At 44.1% G+C, this 23,337-nt stretch overlaps 1 protein-coding gene across 7 annotated transcripts in view; it reads right to left on the bottom strand.

Moving 5' to 3' along the window:
- Osbpl1a (oxysterol binding protein like 1A) overlaps positions 1 to 23,337 on the bottom strand; it is a 177,718-nt gene that overhangs the window by 2,293 nt on the left and 152,088 nt on the right. For all 7 annotated transcript variants that reach the window (XM_048447930.3, XM_048447932.3, XM_048447933.3 and 4 more), the window contains 9 exons: positions 13,115 to 13,249; positions 11,419 to 11,516; positions 9,552 to 9,734; positions 6,425 to 6,532; positions 6,141 to 6,230; positions 5,805 to 5,931; positions 1,915 to 2,031; positions 1,288 to 1,411; positions 96 to 186 (listed from right to left, as the gene is read on the bottom strand). In XM_048447930.3, coding sequence (XP_048303887.3) covers positions 96 to 186; positions 1,288 to 1,411; positions 1,915 to 2,031; positions 5,805 to 5,931; positions 6,141 to 6,230; positions 6,425 to 6,532; positions 9,552 to 9,734; positions 11,419 to 11,516; positions 13,115 to 13,249 — 1,073 coding nt within the window. The remainder of the gene's footprint in view (positions 1 to 95; positions 187 to 1,287; positions 1,412 to 1,914; positions 2,032 to 5,804; positions 5,932 to 6,140; positions 6,231 to 6,424; positions 6,533 to 9,551; positions 9,735 to 11,418; positions 11,517 to 13,114; positions 13,250 to 23,337) is intronic.

Here is a 23,337-nt window from a genome sequence, read left to right as displayed (position 1 = left end):
GGCTATGGACCCTTGCTCTGTGGTTCAGCGTCTGATAGCCCTGTCCCTCACACACAGCTATTAGATGGCAAAGCCACACAGAACAGGACACGCACCTTGTCTTCCAGTCCTCTTCTGACTTGGACCTGTTTTTGCGGGCTGCTCTTTGTTTTTCCTCAAGCCGTTTTTTTTCTTCACTAGCTTGATCTAAAATGAGGCCAGTGAAAAGCACATTATGCTGAGCATGCCGGGCATGGCACCAGGAGCAGTACTACAGACAGCATTGTCCACGTGGGTCTTTATTATGTAGCGCTGTAATCAGGATACAGTCCTGATGCACATGTGGTGGCACATGTCTGGAATCTTAGATATTTGAAAATTTGGAGGATCCTAAATTCAAGGCCAGTTTGAACAACTTATATAAGACCCTTTCTCAAAGAGTAAAGCAGAGAGCTAGAGATCTATCCCAGTAGTGTATTTACTTAGTATGTATGAAGCCCAAGGACCGACCATCAGAACCAACTAAAGTTAGACAAAAGAATTAATGTTCTCTAGACCAATCATAGGAAGAGTTGGCATCTGACAGTCATTTCCTTTTGTTCTTTGTTTTTTCATCTTTCACTGTGTAAGAATTCCATACGTGTGAATAATGTGCTTTGATCAAATGCCACCCAGCAGCTTTTGCTCCTACCAGAAACAACATGCTTATTATTATGGCCATGAATATTAGGCTAAAATGCTTCAATAAAAACTTAGTAAAAAAACTGAATAAAAGTGAGATTACTAAAAATTCTGAGCAAGACCTCAGAGATTTCCTTCAGTCCATTCCTAAGTGATTGAAACAACTTGAGCACACACAGTGAAGAAATGGTCTGCCCTGTCAGAGCTCTCCAGTGCATGCTGAGACCAACTGCGAGCACTTCCTCCCAGGAGGGGAAACTGCCCCTTTTTGATATCAATTGAGTCATTAGAAGTTTCACACTTTATGATTAAGTGTGTCAGTGAGGAGGAAGCCGCACTCTTACGAGACTCACAAGCTGCACTTTGAAAGACATAGTGAAGACTGTAGTCTATAGTTCAGAGTGGCCAAGTCTTCGCTAGCCACACGCAGTACAGTGGACTCCATCTGGAACACCTTTCAAGCAATGAGTTTGAGTCTAAGCAAGGCTGAGCTCAGATTTTCAAATTCAAAACCAAAGTTGCTGGATTTTAACATAAAAGAAGCTAAAACTCTGAGTACTGCAATGATGCTAAGAGAGACCAGGATGAAGGGAACCAGAAGCCCCGCCCCGAGGGCAGACTCCTCACCTATCTCTCCATTCTCCATGGCTCTGATGTCAGGCCGCAGCCTACAGTCCGTCTTGGGAATCACACTCTCCATCTCCTTGTCTACTTCATTCAAAACCATCGCGAAGCTGGTAAAATTATACATCTGAAACATAAACAAGCAATCAAGAAAACGCCTACCAAGACCAAGCAGGAAGCCCTGAAAGAAGGCATCTAATATGGTAGTGACACCTCCCATGGCCACAGTACGGTCAGCCTTTCTGAGAGGACATGGCTAAAGGCCTCTATCTGCACTATTATGTGGACATTCAGCTCCTAGCAGACCTCACAGGGTAGCATACACACATCCCTTCTGCTTCCGTCAATAAAATCATGTCCTGCTGGGGCTGGAGGGTCTCCACCTGTAGCATCAGTCTGTGTCACAGGCTCCTCTTACCTCCACTCTCTGCTAGAGAGACCCCCAGTGAAGCGCCATCCAGCACACCTGCCAGCTTGACAGAGCACCCTCTGGTTAAGGAGGGAATGTGACACAGACATACGGGCGGTGACAGCAGACCAATTAAAAGGACTTAGGCTCTGCTGACTGAGAAAGGACACCATGCAAGCTAGATGTCAACTAGTTACTGTATTTAATGGACCCAGACTCACCTGAGCAGAGTTGGGAGGCCGTGGGGCTATCCTCCACAAGAGCACACTTCCAGGGATAATGAAGACACTCTCAGAATCTGGCACCGGCATTTCATCAGACTCCTCAGATGAACTTGTCTAGAAGGCCAGGCAAAGTTTTAAATATCAACTATGTGTTCTGAAGACTGAACAAGGTCTCAGCAAGGCGCTGAGACTCCTTGTCACAAAGCAGCTTCCCAGGAGGTCAAACAGAGGCCAGGGCATGTGCAGGCCCCAGACCAGGGCATGAGGATCTGAAAAGACTCACTATCTCCTAAGGGCCCTATGTTGGCTGTCATCACACCTACAGGAGAGTGGAAAGAGCATTCCTGATTCCCCAGAGCACCAAGGGCAAGCTCCTAGATGCAAATCAGCAACACAGCTGACAGCCTCAGGCTAGCCTGAGTAACTGAGGAAGGGGCCCAGAGCAGAGAGGAGTTAAGCAGCAAAGCACAAGGCGGTCACAGCTGCCTGTCCAAACACTGGTGAAGCAAGAGGCAGACTGCAGGGCTGCTGGGTGCTCTGTTTGTCCCTCTGCCACGGATGACAAACGCTGGGTGTCCATGACTCTCAGCCTTATCCCAATTACTATATTTGCATTCAAGGCCTTGTTGCCACGATCCTTCTTTACTAGAGCGCTAAAGTTTCTAGTTTTTTAAACACAATGACAAGCATTTACTGAAGAAGTTCGAAATGCTCAGGGTTGGGACGCAGAGCGGTAGACGCACAGCCTGACAGCCAGAGAGCCACACTAAAGGCACAGTCAACACATTCACACTGGAGAGAGGCAAAAGTCAATGCCCGCACAGCTGTGAGAACAAAACATTACATACGGGGCCACTTAGCTACAGTCGTCAGTGGCAAAGAATCAGCAGGGTTCCTCAGAACAGCTGACAAAAAGAAGAACTTTACAAAACTATCAGACAATAAAGGAGACCAGTGGTTTCCTAGGTCGACCGTCCGTGAACCAGAGCTCCTCACTCTGTATATTTAGTCTCCGCTAATTTGAACTGGGGAAGCTGTTAGTATTGAAGAGTCCAAGAATAAGAAAATAAAAATGTAGATTCCAGAAATAAGAATGTAAAAATAAAGAAATATAAAGTTATAAGTCTAGGGGAATAAGAACAGACTGTCAGCAGCTTTCTCAGCAGATCAAGGATCAATTATTCACAGTGAGCTATTTTCTCAGACACTTAAGAAGCCTCCATCAGCCTAGGTCATTTCATTTTACAACTGGCTGTTCTATTTACAAGGCTGGAGCTTCTCTCTGTAAACTGAGAGTAGTGTCCTGGCCATCCTTGATGAACAACAGATATGAACTGAGTCAACCTTTAGAAGACAGAGATACTGACCTCTAGGTTAGGCGCTGTCTCCATTATGGGAAACTGGCACCATTAAAGGCGAGGCATGGGGCTTCAGTATACACTGCCTGGAGGAGGTACCAAGAGACAGCGGACAAGGTAAAAACACAGATTTAACTAATAAGCTCTAATAATAGAGGTTGTAAAGTATGGCAGTCTGTATCTGAGTTTTACCTTGAGATAATGTGAAAAGCTTTCTGCTATCTAAGAACCAATTAATTCTAATTTATTAGCCTTCTGATATTACTAGCAGTCCCTTTTCTGACTAATTGCTAAAGACTTGCAATTAATGACTTTTTCTGTAATCTCCTCTAAAACATATTTCTTGATAGCTGCCTAATTACCCATGGACGTTAGAACTCACTCCCCTCCTTAGGGTCTCTGTTGACTAATCCACGGGGCGGGGCAAGATTGTAAAAATTCCTTTGTTCAGACCTAATGCTTGGTGCCCCTACTATAAAAAGTGGGTTCAGAAACTGGCCTTTTGCCTCAGCCTAACAAACACCATCTCTGGCTGTGGTCTCAGCTAACTGATATGCTTCTGTGACCCACGGTGTTTATTTTTTAATTTTTAAGTTTGCTTCTAGTTTTCCTGGAATCTGGTTTCTGGAATAAAGTTTGTTTCTGGTTTATTAGACTTTGGTGGTCTGTCCCCACCTTTGCATGACCTCCCTGAACCCAACAAGTATCACAATGGAGAACATAAAGAACTCAGAGATTTAGAAAGTTCAGGAAGATCCTCCATATCAGCTAACAAAACTACAGCGTCTGGTCGAGGCACGTTCAGGGAATACACAGTGGAGCCAACAGCAAGGGAGGCACGGCACCAGTGAAGGCTACCCGAGAGCACGGAGTATGCGCAGGAGCAGCGACAGCAACAGGAAGGCTGCACCTGGGAAGAAGGCGGACCAGGAATGAGAGCTCGAAGGAAAGGCTGCTTTTCTATAAAGAACAGAATATAAGAGTATTCTGGAATTTGGCCAGAGTCCTTTGCTGTCCACACTATGTAAGAGCGCTGGATGACCAGTGTACTCAGGAAGTTGTTCTGCCAAGTTCCTTCTCCTAGTGGAGCTGTGGCCATGCGGTCTGTGTCGGTGACTTGGGGCTCTGGGACATCTCCTTCTTCATTCCACTAAGGTACCCTGCAAAGGGCAGCGGGTGGACCTCCCAGAGGAGGCGCATGTAGGCAGGAATAGGAGGAGGAGTTATGCACACGCAGCTGAGGAAGGCTAGAGCTCCAACGGTTAAACAAAACTGTCCCTCAAGCCCAAGGCTAGCTCCTAATTACAAAGTTACAATGAATAAATGTGCCACCAGCCTCTGAGAAAAACCTCTGAATGCCTAAGAGTTAACGAGGAGACAAACAGAAGTGGAGGTGATCATGTGTAACGAAATAAGCTGGACTTTGACAGCTAGCACATAGTCTCTCATGTGGACGGTCTAGGTTACACACACATGCACACCAGAAGAGTAGAAGTGAGTATTTAGGAGGAAGGGCAAGAAGAGAACAGGAAAACAGGAAGGAAAGAGGGTGATGAGACAGCAAATATGAGCAAACGTATGTACACAAATGTCAACAGAAAACCCATCACTTAGTATGCTAACGAAAAGAATTTTTTAAAAGAAAGAAACATCCATAAGGCCCAGCTTTATAATCTGATAGGTGTAAGTCTGGGGGTCAGGATTCAGCCGGCACGTTTACTGAGCTATCAGACAATGCTTGGCTGGTAGACGGGAACATACTTGGAGCAAAGAGGCTGCCATTAATCTCACCCAGAGCATAGACTGTTCTGAGACCTTCACGAAGTCAAGCAAACACTTCCATTCACCTAGCAAAGAGGTGCTGTTCAGACACCCATTTTAGAGGTGTCATCCAGAGGTCAAGGGTTAGAAATGATCTGAGCTTACACTGCTCACAAATGAGAGACTGCTTCCAACCCAGAGTCCCCACTTCTCCTGGCCAGGCTCCACATGGGCATTTTCTGTCCCCATTGGCTCATAGCAACTCTGATTGCAGGAAGCAGACACAAGTCAGTAGAATGCTAAAGCATGCCTGTAGCCAGGCAGCAGCCTTGCTCTTATCAGTGACTGGGATGAGAATGTTCCACAAATAAGGTTCAGCGTGAAGACCACAGCGCAAGTACAACAGCCTGAACTGACGGCACCAACATCAGTGATACAGCGATTGGGAATGCCTGAGCGGGGCCTACAAACTTGGATCATTTCTACCTCTAGCACACAAGAACAGGAGGGAAACACACCACTGTGTCATCAAGATGGGGACCAACTTTCCAAAGCAACACTAATCGTGCGCACCAGCCACGAGCAGCTCAAGCCCAACATTTTCACCTAAGAAGGACAGCTATCTGTTCATTCACAAGATGCAAGGAGAAGAATCCACGTGTTAGCAACACTGCCAAAGTGGGCCCCAGACACAGCGGTGCCAGAAGGGCCCACACACATCTATACACATCCAAGAGTCCAGGTGCCAGTACCACGCAGTGTGTTCACCTGTTTGCTATTCTTCTTCTCTTCTGTGGTTTTCTTATCGTTCTTTTTGTAGGCGTCAAAAGTGGCAGGGTCAACACTGTACAAGCACTCAGTCCACTTCCCGTAGAGAGCACAGAGTTTCCTTTTGCTGCCGAGAGAGACTGTTGTTTAGTTACCAATCAAACCCATGCTGTGCTGGAGTTAATGTTACTATATTTTTATAAGTCCATCCTTTAGAAAAACAGGTATTTCCTTTCGGAAGACTTCTGTTATTCAAATGCAAGTTTATCAGGCAGCACGCTTGAACACAAATATCAAAATAAGCATTTGCAGTCAATGTTGAAAAAGAAACCTTACCTTTTATCTTGTATGTAGCCTTCAACTTTGTGTAATTCCTTGCCAAAAAGACCACAAGGCTTAAAATTCAACACACATTTGTCCCCAGTCCTACAAAACAAAGGCTAAATTCACATGGCGGTGCAATGCCAAGGAAGCAGTTGAGAAGAGTGAGCGGACGGCCTTCCTGGCAGCAGCACTGCTGACCGATTCTCCACAGCCACCCACCTCCCATCAGCAGTGCCCGCACAAGGCCTCTGGAAGGGACTGACGAAGAGCACAGGTGGAGCCTGCGTGCGCCTTACTTGTGGTTTATGATCTCCACATTGCCGTACTGCTCAATCCAGAGTTTGCCCACGATGATGTTGTGCACACAGCACGTGGGGTTTGTCCATGTGTACGCTTCATTGTGTCTAAAAAAAAAAAATCCCCAAACCCAGAGAAGTAGTTGAGAAGAACCAATTAGTCTAAACAAATGAGCTTGCTTCAAGAGTCATTCATAACAACTAATCAAGCTGGGAACTGGCTCAGTGGTAACATGCCCGCTGCACAAGGATTTGAGTTCAATCCCCAGCAACCGTGTGAAAGACACCTGGAACCATAGCAATGGAAGCAGGGCCCACTGGTTCCAGTCAGAGAGACACTGTCTCAAACGGTGGACAGCAACAGAAGAAATCTGATAGACTGACTGACCTTTGGCCTCTACAAACACATTCAAACACGTAGGCACACACACACACACACACACACACACACACACACACACGTATGGATGCATACACACTCCACACTGATATTAACTCACAGTAAAACAGGTATTACCTATCCATTCTTACTGTTTTAAAAATAAACTATACACAAGTTGAATGTCCCTAATTCAAAAGTTCAAACTCCCAAACATTTGCACTGACAAGAAAATCAAAAGGCCTTTGATCCCAGAGCATTGTGGACCTTGGACTTTCAGACAGTTCATTCAACTGGCAAACGCTACACGACATTCCAAGATCCAAAGTATCCTAAATATGAAATAGTTGTCTCCCAGGCCTTTATGAAAAGGAATATTTGACCTGTATTCAAGAGTTTGTGAAACACGAACAGAAACATTAGAGGTAGAAAATGAAAATGAAGGTCTGCCAGGCATTTCCCAGAGACGGTTCCCTTCCAGTTTACTCCAAACCAACTATACAACCCAAACCTCAAAACTCATCATGGTACAAAGCCTTTGTCGAGTTATAATTATTTTAGGGTCTTTATATATTCTAGACAACACCCTTTAGTTAGCATGTCATTTCTAACAGTCTACAGCCTGTCTTTCGTGCATAGTGTCACTCAGAGAGAGCTGTAACCTAACGCAGACTCTGAGCCAGTCTTTGTGCACTGGGCTTTCCCATTTAGATCTCTACCTAACACGAACTCCGAACAGTTTCTACTTCCCCCCAAAGCTTTACAGTTTGACTTTCCTAGTCCATGGCTTATGCTGACCACGTCTCTGTGGCGCTCGTTTCCGGACTCTTCCCTGCTCTGCTGCAGTGATGCCACTGAAGCTAAATCTTGGTCTCAGCTCAGCACCTTAGCTGTTTTGTTCCTTCTCAAAATCGTCAGTAGTTTTCGTTGTTCAATTTCATTTGCTTTTCCATATAAATTTAAAATCAATTCCTTTATGCCTACAGAGTCGCTCCCACCCCTTATGGAGATGGCTCTTAAGCTGTGCTGTCCACATAAAGACCAGAGTCTTCATCTAGCACCCACAGAAATGCCAGGTGGGAATGGCCTTCCTGCTACCCTAGAATTCAGAAGGGGAGGATCCCCTGGGCAAGCTGGTCGATTAGATTAGCTCAATCAGTGAGCTCTAGCTTTACATGGGGGACCAACCCCGCTCCCCCCACCCCAGGTTCGGATCTAGCTTTATGGAAACTACTCGTAGGTCCCTGGGAAGAATCAGCATCACAACTGGACCGAGGCTCCAGGGAGTCCCCTCCATCACGGCAGTTTCAGACTCCCGCATATTCCGCCACCTTCATGCTGCTCCTGAGCACGTCCTGCTCACTGTACTCCCCTTGCTACGTGTTTTGGTACTAAAATGTCCAACTACTTCCACGTAGAATAGCCAGCTCTGGTCACCTTTATCTTCAGCAGCAGGGTGACACGAACTGGGTCATTCTGGGGTCAGAGGCTGTTGACTGCCTTTCACTGTGAGTTGAGGGTTTTTTTTTTTCCTTCAGTTTCTTAGTAAAGCCAAATATTCTGAATTATATTCAGTATACTTGAGTTTTATGAGATTTGTTATCCTCTTGAAATCTAGAGAATACTGACTTTGGTTTTGATTGGAGGCAATTAACATAATTTCAGTCCATAAGTCCCAACCCTCCTGTGGACCCTGATTCTGTCACTACAATTTCCAAAGTCTTTGTAATGCTCCTCAGATGCACCCTGCAGCTGCTAGGCAGGGATCTGGGTCTCTGGCCAAAGATCTCAGTGCCTTTGGTGCACCATCTGGGGGGAAGGTCATGAAGCTTGGTTGAGGAGAGGAATGGTATCCCTCCCACCACACGTTTGTGTTTCAGGATACCACCTCTACCCTTCAACTGGGGTCTGAGCTTCTGGACCTACTTCTGGGACAACACCAGTTGTTCTCATTCCCTTCCAGATCCTGTGGCTGCGGGGTGTTTTCTCAGCTGCAGCCACTGTGACTGAAGGAGCAGCGGCTGTTAGAGGAGAGAACCAGAGGCCTGAGCAGCAGTTTGGGAAAAGACTAGGGGAGAACCCAAGTCATATTTTCAGTAGTCTTTATGTCTCTTAGGGGCTCCTGCTGGGATCTCTAAGGAAAGACAAGAGGGTCTCTTTTGGAATTCCTTCTGTTTGCTTCTAATGACATCTTGTAATTTGCTGCTCAGACTCTTAGCATGGAGGAAAATATAAAACCAGGAATCTTACTGCAAAACTTGACTTTTCTCTCAGTCTGTTGTCGTTACTGTTCAAAGTCCCAGGATGTTGCTTTGTGGCTTCTGCCCAGGGTTTCTAGTCCCAGTCAGCAGGTGGGAGAGTGGAGTAGATGTGAGCTTACTTAGAAATGCTTTAGCCTTTAAAGCTAACCCTGCAGAAGAGAGCTCCCAAACAACCCAATGTCCAACATGTCACACAACTGTCATTTCAAAAATTTTCAGGGTGAATTAATTTAGAAGGATCCTTTAAACAAAGCCTGGGCACCATGGCATCCAGAAACTAGTTTCATAAGCTGCCACAGAGTTAATCCTATCTATCTAATGGCTGGTCCAGCCTCGTTGACAGTGGCCACTCCCACGCTTTGTGAAGTCTTTCACTTGGCCAGCAATGAGCACTCATGAATGCTGTGTCTTTCTTGTTCCCGGCTAGAACAGCGTGGCCTGCCTGCGCATGTGCAGACACAAGACAGAGTGGTTCTCCTGTACTTACTCTAAAAGTTCCAAGGTGATGGTTCCTTTAGGTTCTGCTTCAACACTCTTCCCCCAGAACTTCAGTTTGGGGTAAATTGAGCCATGGAAGATGAAGTCATTGTTTAGCCCTTCTGCGTGGAACGCACTGATTGGGGGGTGATGGCTGACCTGTTCTGAGATGAGTCTAAATCCAAGGTCATCTCTTCAGATTAAAACAAAAAAGAACAAATGTATCGTTGCAATTAACTGTCACTGTATGTGTTAAAACATTTAAGAAAATGTTGAATGAAGAAAAACAATTTTTATTATCAACCTTATCACAGTACAACCTAACACGAGGGACAACACAAACATAACCTGAGCTATTTTTTGTTTCATGCTGTTGGAGCTAGCTGCTTACTATCATATTGAAATATAGAACATTCGTATGAACTGGGTGATTTACACAAACATTATGGCTGTGCGTACTTTTGAAACCTTGGTCCCCAGCTGCTAGTGCCGTTTTGGAAGGCTGTGGGACCTTCAGGAGGTGGAGCCTTAATGGGGTGAATCACTGGAGGTTGGTTGGGAGCTTTGATAGCATGGAACCCTTCTGCTGTCTGCTTCCTGACTGCAGATGCAATAGAACCAGCTCCACACATTCCTCCAGCTATGCCATCCCTGTCATGCCCTTCCTGTATCCTCTCCAGCTACAAAGCAAAGCAGGCTCTTCCTCCTTCAAGAGCTCCTGTATTTTGGTGACAGTAATAAGAACAATGACTACTACTGTTAGCCAAGGAGTGCCACAAAGTCACATGGCACAACAAATCTCACAAGAGACTAACTGAGAAGAACACAGGAGGGTGGCTGCCTCTGCTAGGGAGAGAAACAGCAAAGTGAGCAGAAGGCAGGCTTTATATAGGGTTTGGGGGAGGAGGAAGAGCTTTCCAGGGTGGCTGGGGATTGGTGGGGTTCTGTGGCCTGATCTGTAGGATATAGCAGCTGGCAGAGATCCATTTGCCTCTGCCTCCTGAGTGTTAGGATCATATGCACCACCATTCCTAGTGTGCAGGTTGGTTTTTCTCAACTCGACACAAACCCATCGGCCCATAGCAAGCACGCAGGACAGTTTCCTGATGAATGGTTGGTGTGGGAGCCCCTGCCTGCCTGGCTGTTGGCAGTGCTGCCCCTGGGGTGGGTGGTCCTGGATAGTGTAAGAAAGCAGGGTGAGCAAACAACCCGGTAAACCACACTCCTCCACCGTCTGTTTCAGTTCCTGTCTTGAGTTTCTGCCCTGATGTGTTGGCTAGTTTTTTATCTCTGAAAGGAGGGAGCCTCAATTAAGAAAATGCCTCCATATAAGATTAGGTTGTAAGCAAGCCTTTAGGGCATTTTTTAAATTAGTGACTGACAGGGGGAGGGCCCAGTCCATTGTGGGTGGTGCCATCTTTGGGCTGTGATCTTGGGCCCTAGAAGAAAGCAGGCTGAGCCAGCCCATCAGCAGCTCCTGCCTCTGGGTTCCTGCCCTGTCCTCACTGCTTTTAACAATGAGCAGTGATATGGAGCAGTGAGTGAAATAACTCTTTCCTCCCAGAGTTGGTTTTGGTCATGGTTTTCTATCACAGCAATAGAAACCCTAAAACCATGATGGTGTCATGTGATCTACCAAAAAAAAGGAGGCTAGTTAATCCTAGAAGATCAGGAACACTGAAACCTTGCAATTGTGTTTTATGGTGGTACATTGTATGTCTATTTTCCTAGACACCGACATCAAAATAATTGATGTGTTCCAGTCACAAAAAAATTATTTAGGGAAACTCAAAAATACCCATTTTCCTTCATTGAAAAAAAGTCTATTAAGTCATGCACATTCAACAAGCCATCTAGAACGGCACGAAAGACCTCACCGAACTAATTCATAAGTCTCTCCCAGAAGTGGGTTGAAGGGCTTTCCAGTACGCTCCCACTGAGAAGCAACAGCAGACACAGCAAATGCAGCTACACACTGGAACAGAGCAGAGCATTGCACAAGAATTAACAGCCAGTTCGCGACCCTCTCTCCGGAGCCAAAGCCGCACAGAAGACAGTGAGCAGCTGAATCCGTGTGGTTCTTAATCGGGCTTTCTGAGCTACTGCAGGAGCTCATCCACTCAGAACAGAAGCCCTGGATCTCTTCCTACAGTGCTCTTCTCAGGCACACACGGCTTTTGTGATACCCTGTGAGCGCTCCAACTGTGCCAAGGGCTTTCAGACACTTTAGGCCAGTTACTTCTAATATGTTGAAGTTTTATATGTAAAAGCTTTACTAATCTGTAAATTCTAAAAATTTCTAATATGTAAAAGTTTTTAAAACTTTAAATCCCAGTTGTTGCTGAGAGGAACTGGTTCTAACATACACCCCAGGTGTCAGTCTGTGCACACTCAAGCCTTGTAAAATGGCACAGCACATGCTTTTAACTTAAACACACCTTCTTGTATATACTATATATTTTCTAGTTGTTTATAATAGCTAAGACAATGTAAAAAACTGTTATTTCCCTCAGGGAATGATAGCAAAGAAAAAGACTACATATTCAGTTAAAGGTGTAGTTCTATTCTTTACACAGTGTGCCTGAGGCTGGTTGAGTTCGTGATTGTGTAGAAAAAGAGATGCAAAACTAAACAATGTAACTGAGAAACTTTCCCTACCAGATTGGCCTGTGGGCCAGCCCGGGCTGCATGTGCTTGATGAGGATTGATCAGGAGGGCTCAGCCAACTGTGGGTGGTGCCACCCTTGGGCTGTGCTCTTAGGTCCTACAGGAAGTAGGCTGAACAAGACAGTAAGCAGCTCCCCTCCATGGTCTCTGCATCAGCTCCTGCCTCCAAGTTCCTGCCATGACTCCCCTTAGTGATGGACTGTGATGTGGAACTGTAAGCTGAAATAAACCCTTTCCTTTCCAAGATTCTTAAGGGCATGGTGTTTTATCACAGCAATAGAAACCCTGGATAAGATACCAAAGAAGTTAAATACCATTTATACGAATGGAAGAACAGACACTGTTTTGTCTGGATAAGCATATTATCTATTGTACTTGGCCTGTGTCTTAACATCCACCTACACCACACAAACATCTTTGATTTTGAAAATTAAAAAGTTCAACTTCTTGTTACTTGAGTGTTTATGAACAGGCATACTGGAGCATACATACAGCATAAACATGCATCTATAACTATATTAATCTTTTTTGAGAAGATCCTTAATAAAGTTTGAAATAAAAAATGTCAATTTCCTCATCACTACATGCTACCTTTTAATCTGAAGACTGGGGAAGAGCCCCCCATAGCCAGCTGTGCTTGTGCGACTCTTCTGTGGGTCTTTAAATCTCCTTCAGTCTTCACTAGTTACAATCCCCAGAGGATGGTCAGGGGGACTGAATGCAAAAGACTCTGAAGCTCTGAGAATACCCTATCCCCAGCGGAACTTCACACCAGTAGACATGTGTGTGAGCATGTATGTCATTGCCTTCACACGTGTGAGGATTTGTGCTTGTGAGTGGGCTGGGGAGGAGGTAAGAAACAAGTGTCTGAGACGTACACTTCTCCCAAGGGTCACTGCCACATACCTGCATCCTTTCCACAGGGTCGGCAAACGAGCTGGCTTTGTGGATGAGGTAAGTGTGTTCCATGTACTCAGTGAGCCTCTGCAGGAAGCTCAACGGCTCATTGAATATGACCGGCATTGTGATCTTAGACAGCTCCTGTTGGGAAGAAACGGACCTGTGTTATCAGTGTTACAAACAGCAGGTGTGTCTGCTGCTCTTTACACAGTGTTCCTAAAAAGAAAGAGAAAGAAAAGCCCAACTCAAGGACAGAGTTAAAACCAGTTCAGCTTCATAAATCTTTACAAATATCTTACATTATGGAGTATCTAGCAATTCAAGAAAATACAAACCAAACATTCTTCTTGGCTTCACAGAAGGCAAGCATGAGCGGAGGGCAGCGGTGACCACCTCAGAGCAGCACGAGAAGTGGGGACAGGTGATGGGGGCACAGAAACCATCTTCTCATTGGGGTTGGAAAGCTAACAGGGGACAGAGGTGGCCCTGACACCTAGGGTTATTGCATAAGCAAACAAGACCCAATCAGAAACTGTCAAGCAAGCTACTAACAAGCAAGTTGTTTTCTTGTCTCTCTGGCAAGGCCAACCTTCTGAAACTTTCCCTGCCAACCCTTTTCATGGACTACTGACCAGCTTGGGCCCAGAGCGGAGTCATGGACATTGTCAGGTCAGACAAACTCAAGACCACAATACACACAAGTTCATCTCAAAACCCCCAACTTATTATTAGATGTATTTCTCATGTGGGGATGTATGTGCAGATGTGTGTATCCACAGGGCACATGAGGAGGGAGAAGTCAGTTCTCTCCTCCCATCATATGGGTCCTGGGATCAACAGGTTGTCCTGTTTCACAGCAGGTGCCTTAACCCAGCAAACTATCTAGCTGACTCTCACGTTCTCCTAGTCCCAGTGGACCAGGGATCAGTCAGATACACCACTTTTATGGTCATCCTGCCCCAGTGGACTAAGGACCAGTCATATACATTTTTATGGATAATGTCTAAAAGAAACTTAAGGCCATTTTAGTTGACACTGCTTTTCTGAGTATATCACCCTTGCATAAGTGTGAGCTGACCTCAGAAGGATATCTATTTATAAAATGATTTGGATCCCCTCTGCCCACTCAAACTAGACAGGGCTCTCTGACATGGACAGACCACTTCAACTCCGTTTACATGCACTGCCAGGAAGTATCATCACAGGTACTTTCAAAATGTCATTAAACGTAACAAACTTAGTATTCTAGAATGTTTCCCTTGGGGATCTGGCCAGATCCACCTGGCCGACTGCCACCAGCCTCGGCCCTAGCTCTTCCCTACATCTGCCTCTTACTGGCCCACACAATTACAATTATACACGGACTTCACAAAACTGCTATGCAGTGCAGTTAAAACAGCCAGAAAATGTAGACTAGGCAAGTAGCAGCTCAACACATCAAAGAGAACATTCCTGTCGCCTTACTAGGGAAAGGAGGAAGAAGGTTCAGCTATGCATAGCCAAGATCTCATTCGACCCAGAGTCACCACTGCAGTAAGTCGCAGACAATAGGAAAACGAAGGCGTCTTTTAACTAACATGTACCAGGCTTCTCTTTTTTTTCCACTTAGAAAAGCTCTTTCCTTCTCTCCTCCCTCCCTCCCTCTTTCCTCCTCTTTCCCTATCACCACTACCAGAAGAACAGTATAAAAACCAGCAGGTGGCTGGCTCTAAGAGGGATGGTATACAGAATGTGGCACACAGGGCATTAACTCAGAGTCGGGACATGAGCATACGACAGCCAGGAACAAACCCCACGTCAGCTACAAGCTGGGGAGCAAGTGTACAAGGGCACTGTTCTAGTGAGGGACACCAACCACAGTACACGCTGCAGATACACCAACAGAGGGATTTGACAACTCTCAGAACTTCAACAATTTTTATACAAACCAAAAATGGTCTAAAAAAATGAAATATTTAAGAAATAAAGTTTGAAAAGCAGACTTTAATTAATCATATCTGAGAAAATTACCTTTCTGGTTTTCTTTGATAGAAAACACACAGTTACCATCACCTATAACAAGACTATGCTATCCCCAACAGAAGAATAGGCATTATAGAAAATATCAGACAAGCTGGGCAGTGGTAGCGCATGCCTTAATCCCAGCACTTGGGAGGCAGAGGCAGGCAGATCTCTGTGAGTTTGAGGCCAGCCTGGTCTACAGAGTGAGTTTCATGACAGGATCCAAAGTTACACAGAGAAACTCTGTCTTGAAAAACCATATATTACTTTGAGTAGTCATCAATTATATATACTCCAAAAGTTGTCACTGTTTTTCTCAATCAGAAAAATGTTCAATTCTGAATAAGTTGCAAAGCAACATTAAAAGTAACATAATTTGTGGTGGCACATGCCTTTTAAATCCCAGCACTTATAAGGCAGAGGCAGGTGGATCTCTGTGAGTTCAAGGCTAATCTGGTCTACAGAGCAAGTTCCAGGACAGTCAGAGTTACGCAGAGAAACACTGTCTCAAAAACTCAAACAAACAAAGACAAAACAAAAAACGCAAAACCATACTTAAATTTTGTTACATATATATCTGTACAGACACATACTACAAGACTGGAACACCTAGAAGGTAACAATGGTTGTCTTCAGTTGGTAATGTAGGAATCTTAAATATCTTCTCTTGTCCATATGGAAATAATATAATTTATTTGAATTGTTACACTGAAAATATATTTTACTCACATAAAACTAAATACTGAAATACAAATATGCAAATATAAACTTATGTAATTAATTAATAGCTAATTATTCTTCATTTGAACATAAATAAGTGAAAATAAATGTTAATAAAAATGCAATATATAAGATCACACATAGAATTATGAAGCAAACCTAAGGAATATAAGTGCTAATAGTACATTTTAAGTATGCCTTTTTCTTACATGTGTATGTATTGTTTTGCTTATGTGTATGTATATGTACTACATGTATTCTTGGGGCCCACAGAGCCAGAAGAGGACATCAGGTTCTCTGCAATTGGAGTTAAGGATGGTTTTGAGCCACCATCAAGGAACTAGGAGCCAAACTCAGGTCCTCTGCATGAGCAGACAGTGCTGTTGAGCCACCTCTCCAGTCCCAAGAATATTTTTCCCAGCTCAAGTTTTCTCTACTGTAGCAAGTTAAATTCATTTATTTATTTCATTCATGGAACACTAGCACACATTACTTTCTTTGTGTTTTTATGTGCAACCTTCCTGTTTTGTGTGTAACCTTTGTGTTTTGTGTGTAATGTTTGGCACAACCTTGGAGGAAGTAAATATGGCACGTATTTCTGCTGGATTCTGAAAGCTGTTGATTGCGTGCTCAGTGTTCACACATCTTAAACTAAATAGATGCTGCTCTTCCCATCAAGAGTAGAACATGAGACATGATAAACAGAGGCCATGAATTTGAGAACAAGGGATGAGGGTGCATGGGAGCGCCTGGAGGACAGGGAAGGGGGAAATTATATAATTATATTTTACTTTCAAAATTAAATATATATATATATACATACATACATACATACACATACATACATACATACAAATATCTCAAGTCCAAAGCAAAGGGGATAGAAGCTAATAATGCCATACCCCAGAGGCTGATCTGCCTTACAACCCTCACTGGCATTTATGCCAGGGACAATTTGGACAAGGGAGAGCAGTGATGGAGGAGGTCGATGGAAGAGCACAGCAAGTGCACCCCACAGTCCACACCCACATTCAAAGACATAAGCTGGAAGAATGGGGTCTGAGCAGACAGAGTGGTGCTGCCAGGACCCAGGGAAGGGCAACTGGTAGCTAGTGTTTAATGGTTTTGCAAGAAGAGTTCTGTGATAGGTGGTAGTGAAGAAAGTACATGATTGTGTCTGTATTTAATGCCACTTAAAGATGGTCAAGGTGGTGCCAGGAAGATGACCCAGTGATTAGTACTTGTTGCTTAATCATGAGGACTGCAGTTCAGACCCCAGCACCCTGTAACAAGCAGAGTCTCATAAATACGCATGTGAGCATACACACATACAAATAAACAAAAAAGTTCCACAAATGCACATATGTGCATATACACACATACACAAACAAAACCCACAAATGTACACGTGTGCATACACACATACAAATAAAAAACAAAATCTTTGGGGAAACTTTGGAAAGAGAGGGTAAGGTGAGCTGGAGAGAATGTGACAGAGTAATGCTTGCCCTGCATCCAGAAGAACTGGAGTTTGGACCCCAGCACAAAGGTATCATCCTGGGGTCCTGGAACACACCTGTGACACCAGCTTCACAGGGATAAAGACTGGAGGATCTCTGGGGTTCAGCCAAGTAAAGCATGCCAACTGTCTGCTTTATTTCCTCCATTGTCTGTAATTAATTAAAAATAATCTTACAGTCATTTTGGTTTCTAAAACTTACAGGGCCCTAAGTAGATAATAAAAAACAATGACACAATGTATATTTCCCCTCTGCCCCACCTAGTCCTTGGTAATTGAAATGTGTTATTCCTTTTAATCCAGCAAACCTGGTGGTGGCATACCCTAGCTATTGTAAACAAATTAGCATGTGTGTATGCCCCAGTAACAGGAAAATACCTATTCCAAAGTTCAAGTTTCAGGAAGAAACATTAGCTGGAAGACTTTTATCGCTGGGCTGTCGTCAGCTGGAAAAGTTAAATATTTATTCCGAGTAACTCTACCTTGTGACCTGGATAAAACAAAGTTTAAATTTATCCATGCAAATTAATAGCAAGCAATGATGCAATTGAAGAAACTCCTAATTGGAATTGTTTTCCAGTGGAAAAAGTGTAAAGAGAGACAAAGAAGGAAGGCCATCTCCTCTTCTGGCATGGTACAAACCACTGACAAGCAAAGCCAAGTTTGAGTTTGGCTGAAATGAAAAATATTTTCTAAACATGAAGTCTACCATCTTAGTATCTAAATGTGCAAATGGCTAAGACGTGAGTTATCAAGAGAAAGCAGGTGTTAGGGTGAGTCTGTCTACCCAGTCTTTCTCATAAGCCATGCAATGACCTGAGTATTCCATGGGCTTCTGGGCCCTTCATGAATAATCAGGGGTTGGCAGCACTTTGGGCTGTTCCTTAGAAGGAAGGAAGATAGAAGATGAAGTTGGCCCTGGATCCTTCTTCCAGGCCCTCTTTGGTTCCCACAGCTGCAAAGAGGGTGGCAATGAATATTCCTTTCATTTAAGACCATGGAGGGCCAACTGCCACATTCTAATCTAGTGCCAGTCAGTGAGTCCCTCACTCCTGTGAAGACATTGTTCATGTGTCTAGTGGTCTGTCATCAGCTGAGACGTTCTCATCCTTTGAAGACATGAGCGGCAGCACCCTGGACAGCTAGAACACTGCAGCACCCTCTGCGAGAGACGGCGGTCCTGGTGACAGCTCTAGCTGCCACCCTCCATCCTCACAGTCACGTGATGGCACATGGAAGATATGAGCCCAGACACAGAGACAAAGCAACATGTGTCTGTGTGCTACACCAATTGCACAGGGCACCCTGAGACTATCAACAGGGAAACAAGAGGGAAAGAAAGATGTGGGGGGTCCTTCTGTGCATGTGATGCTTTTATTGGTGAATGAATAAAGTTGATTTGGCCTATGACAGGGCAAAATATAGCAGGCTGGAAGAGATATAGAGAGTAGGCAGAGTCAAGGAGACGCCATGCAGCCGCCTAAAAAGTAAGAAGTAACAAACCATGAGCCTTGTGGTAAAATATAAAACAATAAAAATGGGTTAATTTAAGATTTAAGAGTTAGTTAATTAAAAACTTGAGCTAATAGGCCAAACAGTGCTGTACTTAATATAGTTTCTATGTGATTATTCCGGTCTGGGGGGCTGGGAAACAAAAGAACAGTCTTCAGTTACAAAAGAAAATACAACCAGTCTGGTCTACAAGAGCTAGTTCCAGGACAGGCACCAAAAACTACAGGGAAACCCTGTCTCAAAAAAAAAAAAATAAAATAAAAAAAAAAATAAAAAAAAAAAGAAAATACAAGAAGAGCTACAGGGAAAAGAACAAAAATTAAGTAATCGCTGCATGGTTTGTGAGCCGGGAGGTGCTACGAGCTGGCGGGGCACGTGTTAGGGGGAAATGTGGAGGGGAGGGAAGCCTGCCTGCAAGCGCCAACCCAGCAGCTTTCTCATGGCATCTGTTGGGAGGCTGGGGCAGTGCCTGGCTGAGCTCCGCCACTGAGCTCATCACTCCAAACGTCAACATACACGCCAACCCTCGCTCCACCGTGAGCTACTGCGAATACCCTTCCGTCCTGAATTACTGGAAATATTATTTTTGTCTGTGTGAAAGCCCTCAAGAGTTTCCATTCAAGGAGCAGCCATCACCCACCACTGCACACCCTGCCCCGCAGTACGGACTGTGCAGCCCCAGAGGGACTTCCGATCAGCTCTTGTTGGAGATACCCTGATTGTGGATCATGATACTCTGACAGTGGTGGTGATGCCAAACTATGTTTACTACTTTGTGCTTCTGCTCTTGAGGCAGTATTAGTAACAGCAGGTGTGGCAAGCTCCCAACTTTCCCTAGCTTTCTACCTAGTGAAGTAAACACACAGTTTTGAGGGAAGTAGTTATGGCTCTGTGTTGAAGGCTTGGTCACTGTCAAATGAATACAATCAGTCAGAGCTGACCAGGACATAGAGATTCTGACTTCACTGACAGATTCCTAACTGTGACACCTGGCTGAAGGAAGCAGGTCGCTGGAGTGTGTCCTTTGAGGGGTGTCTTGTCCCACGCCCCTTCCCATCTCTGTTTTCTGGCTGCCCTGAGTGAGCAGCCATCTCTGCCATTCCCTCCAGCCACAAGGACACTCTGCCTCACGGCACAGGGCCAGCCACCCTTTGACTAAAGCCCACAGAACAGGAAGGCAAATGCATCTTTTCTCCCCCTGCTTCTATCAGGACAGTTGTCACAGTGTAGAAAAGTTCCTAACACATATCCCAGGGCTCAAAGTGACACAAAAGCATTTCATCCAAAAAACACCATCTTGGCCAAAGTATTTTAGGATAGAGGGAGTTTTCTGAATCCCTTCTAAAGGGCTGGGTACCACTGGGTCAAAGAACTGTGTGAGTGCGAATGGTGAGCCCCAGAAAGTCTCTCACAGCATTTCCCCCAAACCACAAGGTCTGTGGCTGTCACAAAAGGAAGCAAAAGTCTCTGTAAGGCTTCCAAAGTTCTGTTTTTAAAACAATAAAAGTCCTACTTGATTTGTCAGCTTATAGATCATAACAAATTATTTTTGATAATGTACTCTAATTTTTGGCACATAGCTAAGGGACAAAGAACTGAATGACAATCCTAGACATTAAAAATCCCACAAACTCCTACTCCCATCTGTCTATTAATATGCAAAGAGTTTCTTAATCTTGGTATCTATTAAAGCAGCAAAAATTCACTGTCATTTTTGCAGCTGGAGATGGCTACTCATTATCATGATGAATCTAACGGCAACAAGATCATCTCATTCATGCACAAATAGCACCCTACATTTATGCTAATATTTTAGAAATATCACTGACATACTATTTATAATAATGGCACAAAGAAACTTTTGGCATTAAAGTTTATCGTCATTGTAACATTCACTTTAGACACATTTTGTGATAGTGAAATACTAAGTAATCAATAAAATATAGAGATAAAAATTAGTTCAATGCAACTTAATTATTTTGTGGGAAATAAAGTAAGAAATACAAAGTATAAGAGGAAATGGAACGTTATACTTCTGAACTATTCAAAAGCACCTTGATTATGTACTTAATAAAAAAAATATGGTAACAGCAAGCACATGTCTGTGGTAGCGGATTCAAGAGAACCCTTCAGAGTGCTACAGACTTTCATTTTTAAAAGTCAGCATTCATAGGAGAGGAGGAGCGGATTGGGGTGGACAGAAGGAAGGTGGTGGTGGGAAACAAGAAGGTAGGAGGGAGGGGAAACTGTGGTCAGCATGTCAAATATATGAAAAAATAATAAACTTTATTTTAAGTCAGCATTCATCATAAACCAGACCTTTGTCATCTCTTACAGTGACTAAGCACTAAGGCCCCAGTACTGTCAGCGAGGGAATGCACACAGGGTTAGGAGGCCCACTCCGAGTGCAAGGGCCTTTGCCCTGGCCCACGTGCTCCTCCTCTGTGTAGGCTGTGAGCAAGAACACCCAAGCTGAACTGTAGGTGGGCCTCCTGACAAAGCCTCAGCAACCAGGGACAGGGGAAGGGGCACAGGCTAAGGAGACCTTTGTTAAAGACAATAGAGCAAAGGTTTCCAAGAGCCAGGGCCACAGGAGTGCTGGGAAGCAGAGCAGGCTTAATGAAAGCTTTAATCACAAAGAGATTTATATCAGATTCTAGTTATATAAAGTGTTTATTTCATGGAATGTAATCTGATATTTGGTAACAAAAGCCTGTCTGAGACAAAGGAAAGGAAAAGAAAGGCTTCACAGGCATGAGAAATGTGAGATTCCATACTTTTTAGAAATAAAGCAAAATATGGTGTACTGGGGGCAGAGAGGGCTGAGGGAGTGAACTCTTGCTGTAGTTAGATTACCTAGTTATGGCGAACCTGAAAGGAGAACACAGGGACCTTCTTATGGTCACTAAATCAGACGCCACCGTCCCTAGCAGATAAGTTTCTCCTGTGAGTCTTGTTTTAATTGTTGAGAAAGGGTCTCAATATAACCCTGGCTGGCCTGGAACTCACTATTCAGACCAGGCTGGACTCCAAGTTGCAGAAGTCTGTTCACCTCTGCCTCCTGTGAGTTCTAAAAGTCATATTTCTACACCATACATCACTGTATCAGCATGCCATTAACTAGAATTCAGATGGCCGACCAGGGGCACTTACACACTGTCAGTCTGACCCAATGCTCATAGACAGTGTAAATAGGTCGGCCAGGACTAAGGGTCACATTTTCTGTTATTTTGAAAACTTCTAATTCAGGCATGGTGGTGAATGTTTGTAATCCCAGTACTTGGGAGGCTGAGGCAGGAGGATTCAGACTTCAAAGCCAGAGTAGGTTGCATACCAAGATCCTATGAATCCAACCAACCAACCAAAATCTTATTACCAAATTAAGAGATCCCACAATGCTCAGGGAAGAAATGGGACAGCAGAAGACACGCACCCGGGTTTTCAAACAGAATCATGGCATGAATTAAAGGGTATTTTAAAATTCTTTAAAGGCATCAAAACATAAGAATACTACTATTTTCTAAGTCTTGATGGTTTGGGGGGCAGGGTGAAACAGGTATTTATTAGTGAGTTATATACAAAGCACAATTTTCACTACGGTGATACCATTTACACTACTCTACCACAAAATCTTAATCTTCACCTTTGTTGATGCCCAGCACTTACACCTCCTGACTCTTCCTGCTGCCTAGGAGAGGCAGTCCTTCCACAGTCAGTACCTCAAGGACAGTCACATGCTACTGACGTCACTTAAACTCACATTAACAATCTACAATGTCAGCAGGTCCATGCTTTAGTCAGTCAGGTCTAAGACAAGTTTCAAAACACTCTACGGAGCTCTACCAAGCCACACAGCTGTATTTGTTTCATTTTATTTATGATTCATTGAAGTGTTTATTTGCACACATAGCACCGTACCTAAAAACAAAAGCATAGCCATGTTCTCAAGAGAACAAAGACAGGCTTGATCCAACATGATGGAGCCATCTCCTAACTCAGGAAGGTAACTTCTAATGTAGACAGTAACTTCTAAAGACAGCCATATTGATGGTTCTCTGCAAACATTTACCACACAATGACACCACCATGCACCTGACATCTGCTGAGACGAGATATAGAAAAGCTGCATCTTCCATAATGCTCAAGAAGAAGGATGCCACGTGACATCACAGTCTTAAGGCAGATGCGGTACTGATTCTAAAGGAGCACAGACTGGCCTTATTCACACCATGGGTTCTGATTTATCAGCAAGTTATGAAGTCAGTTCAATGAGCTGAAATCAGCATTACTTTAATATTAAAAAAATCACTGTGGTAATGATAATTATTCTCTTGTGAAGTTGGTTTTCATTTTAGGAGCACATGCAGACTCACAGCTACATGCTAGATGACAAGATATATACATCGTTTGAAGGTCTGAAAAATACTGACTTCACAGAAAACAAATGTTTGTCTTGAATCCTCAGTTATAAAGAGAG

This window comes from Myodes glareolus, chromosome 13 (assembly GCF_982192425.1).
Source record: "Myodes glareolus chromosome 13, mMyoGla1.1, whole genome shotgun sequence".
Taxonomy (NCBI): domain Eukaryota; kingdom Metazoa; phylum Chordata; class Mammalia; order Rodentia; family Cricetidae; genus Myodes; species Myodes glareolus.
Note: the sequence above shows the minus strand (reverse complement) of the source record. Positions and strands in the feature narration are given on the sequence as shown.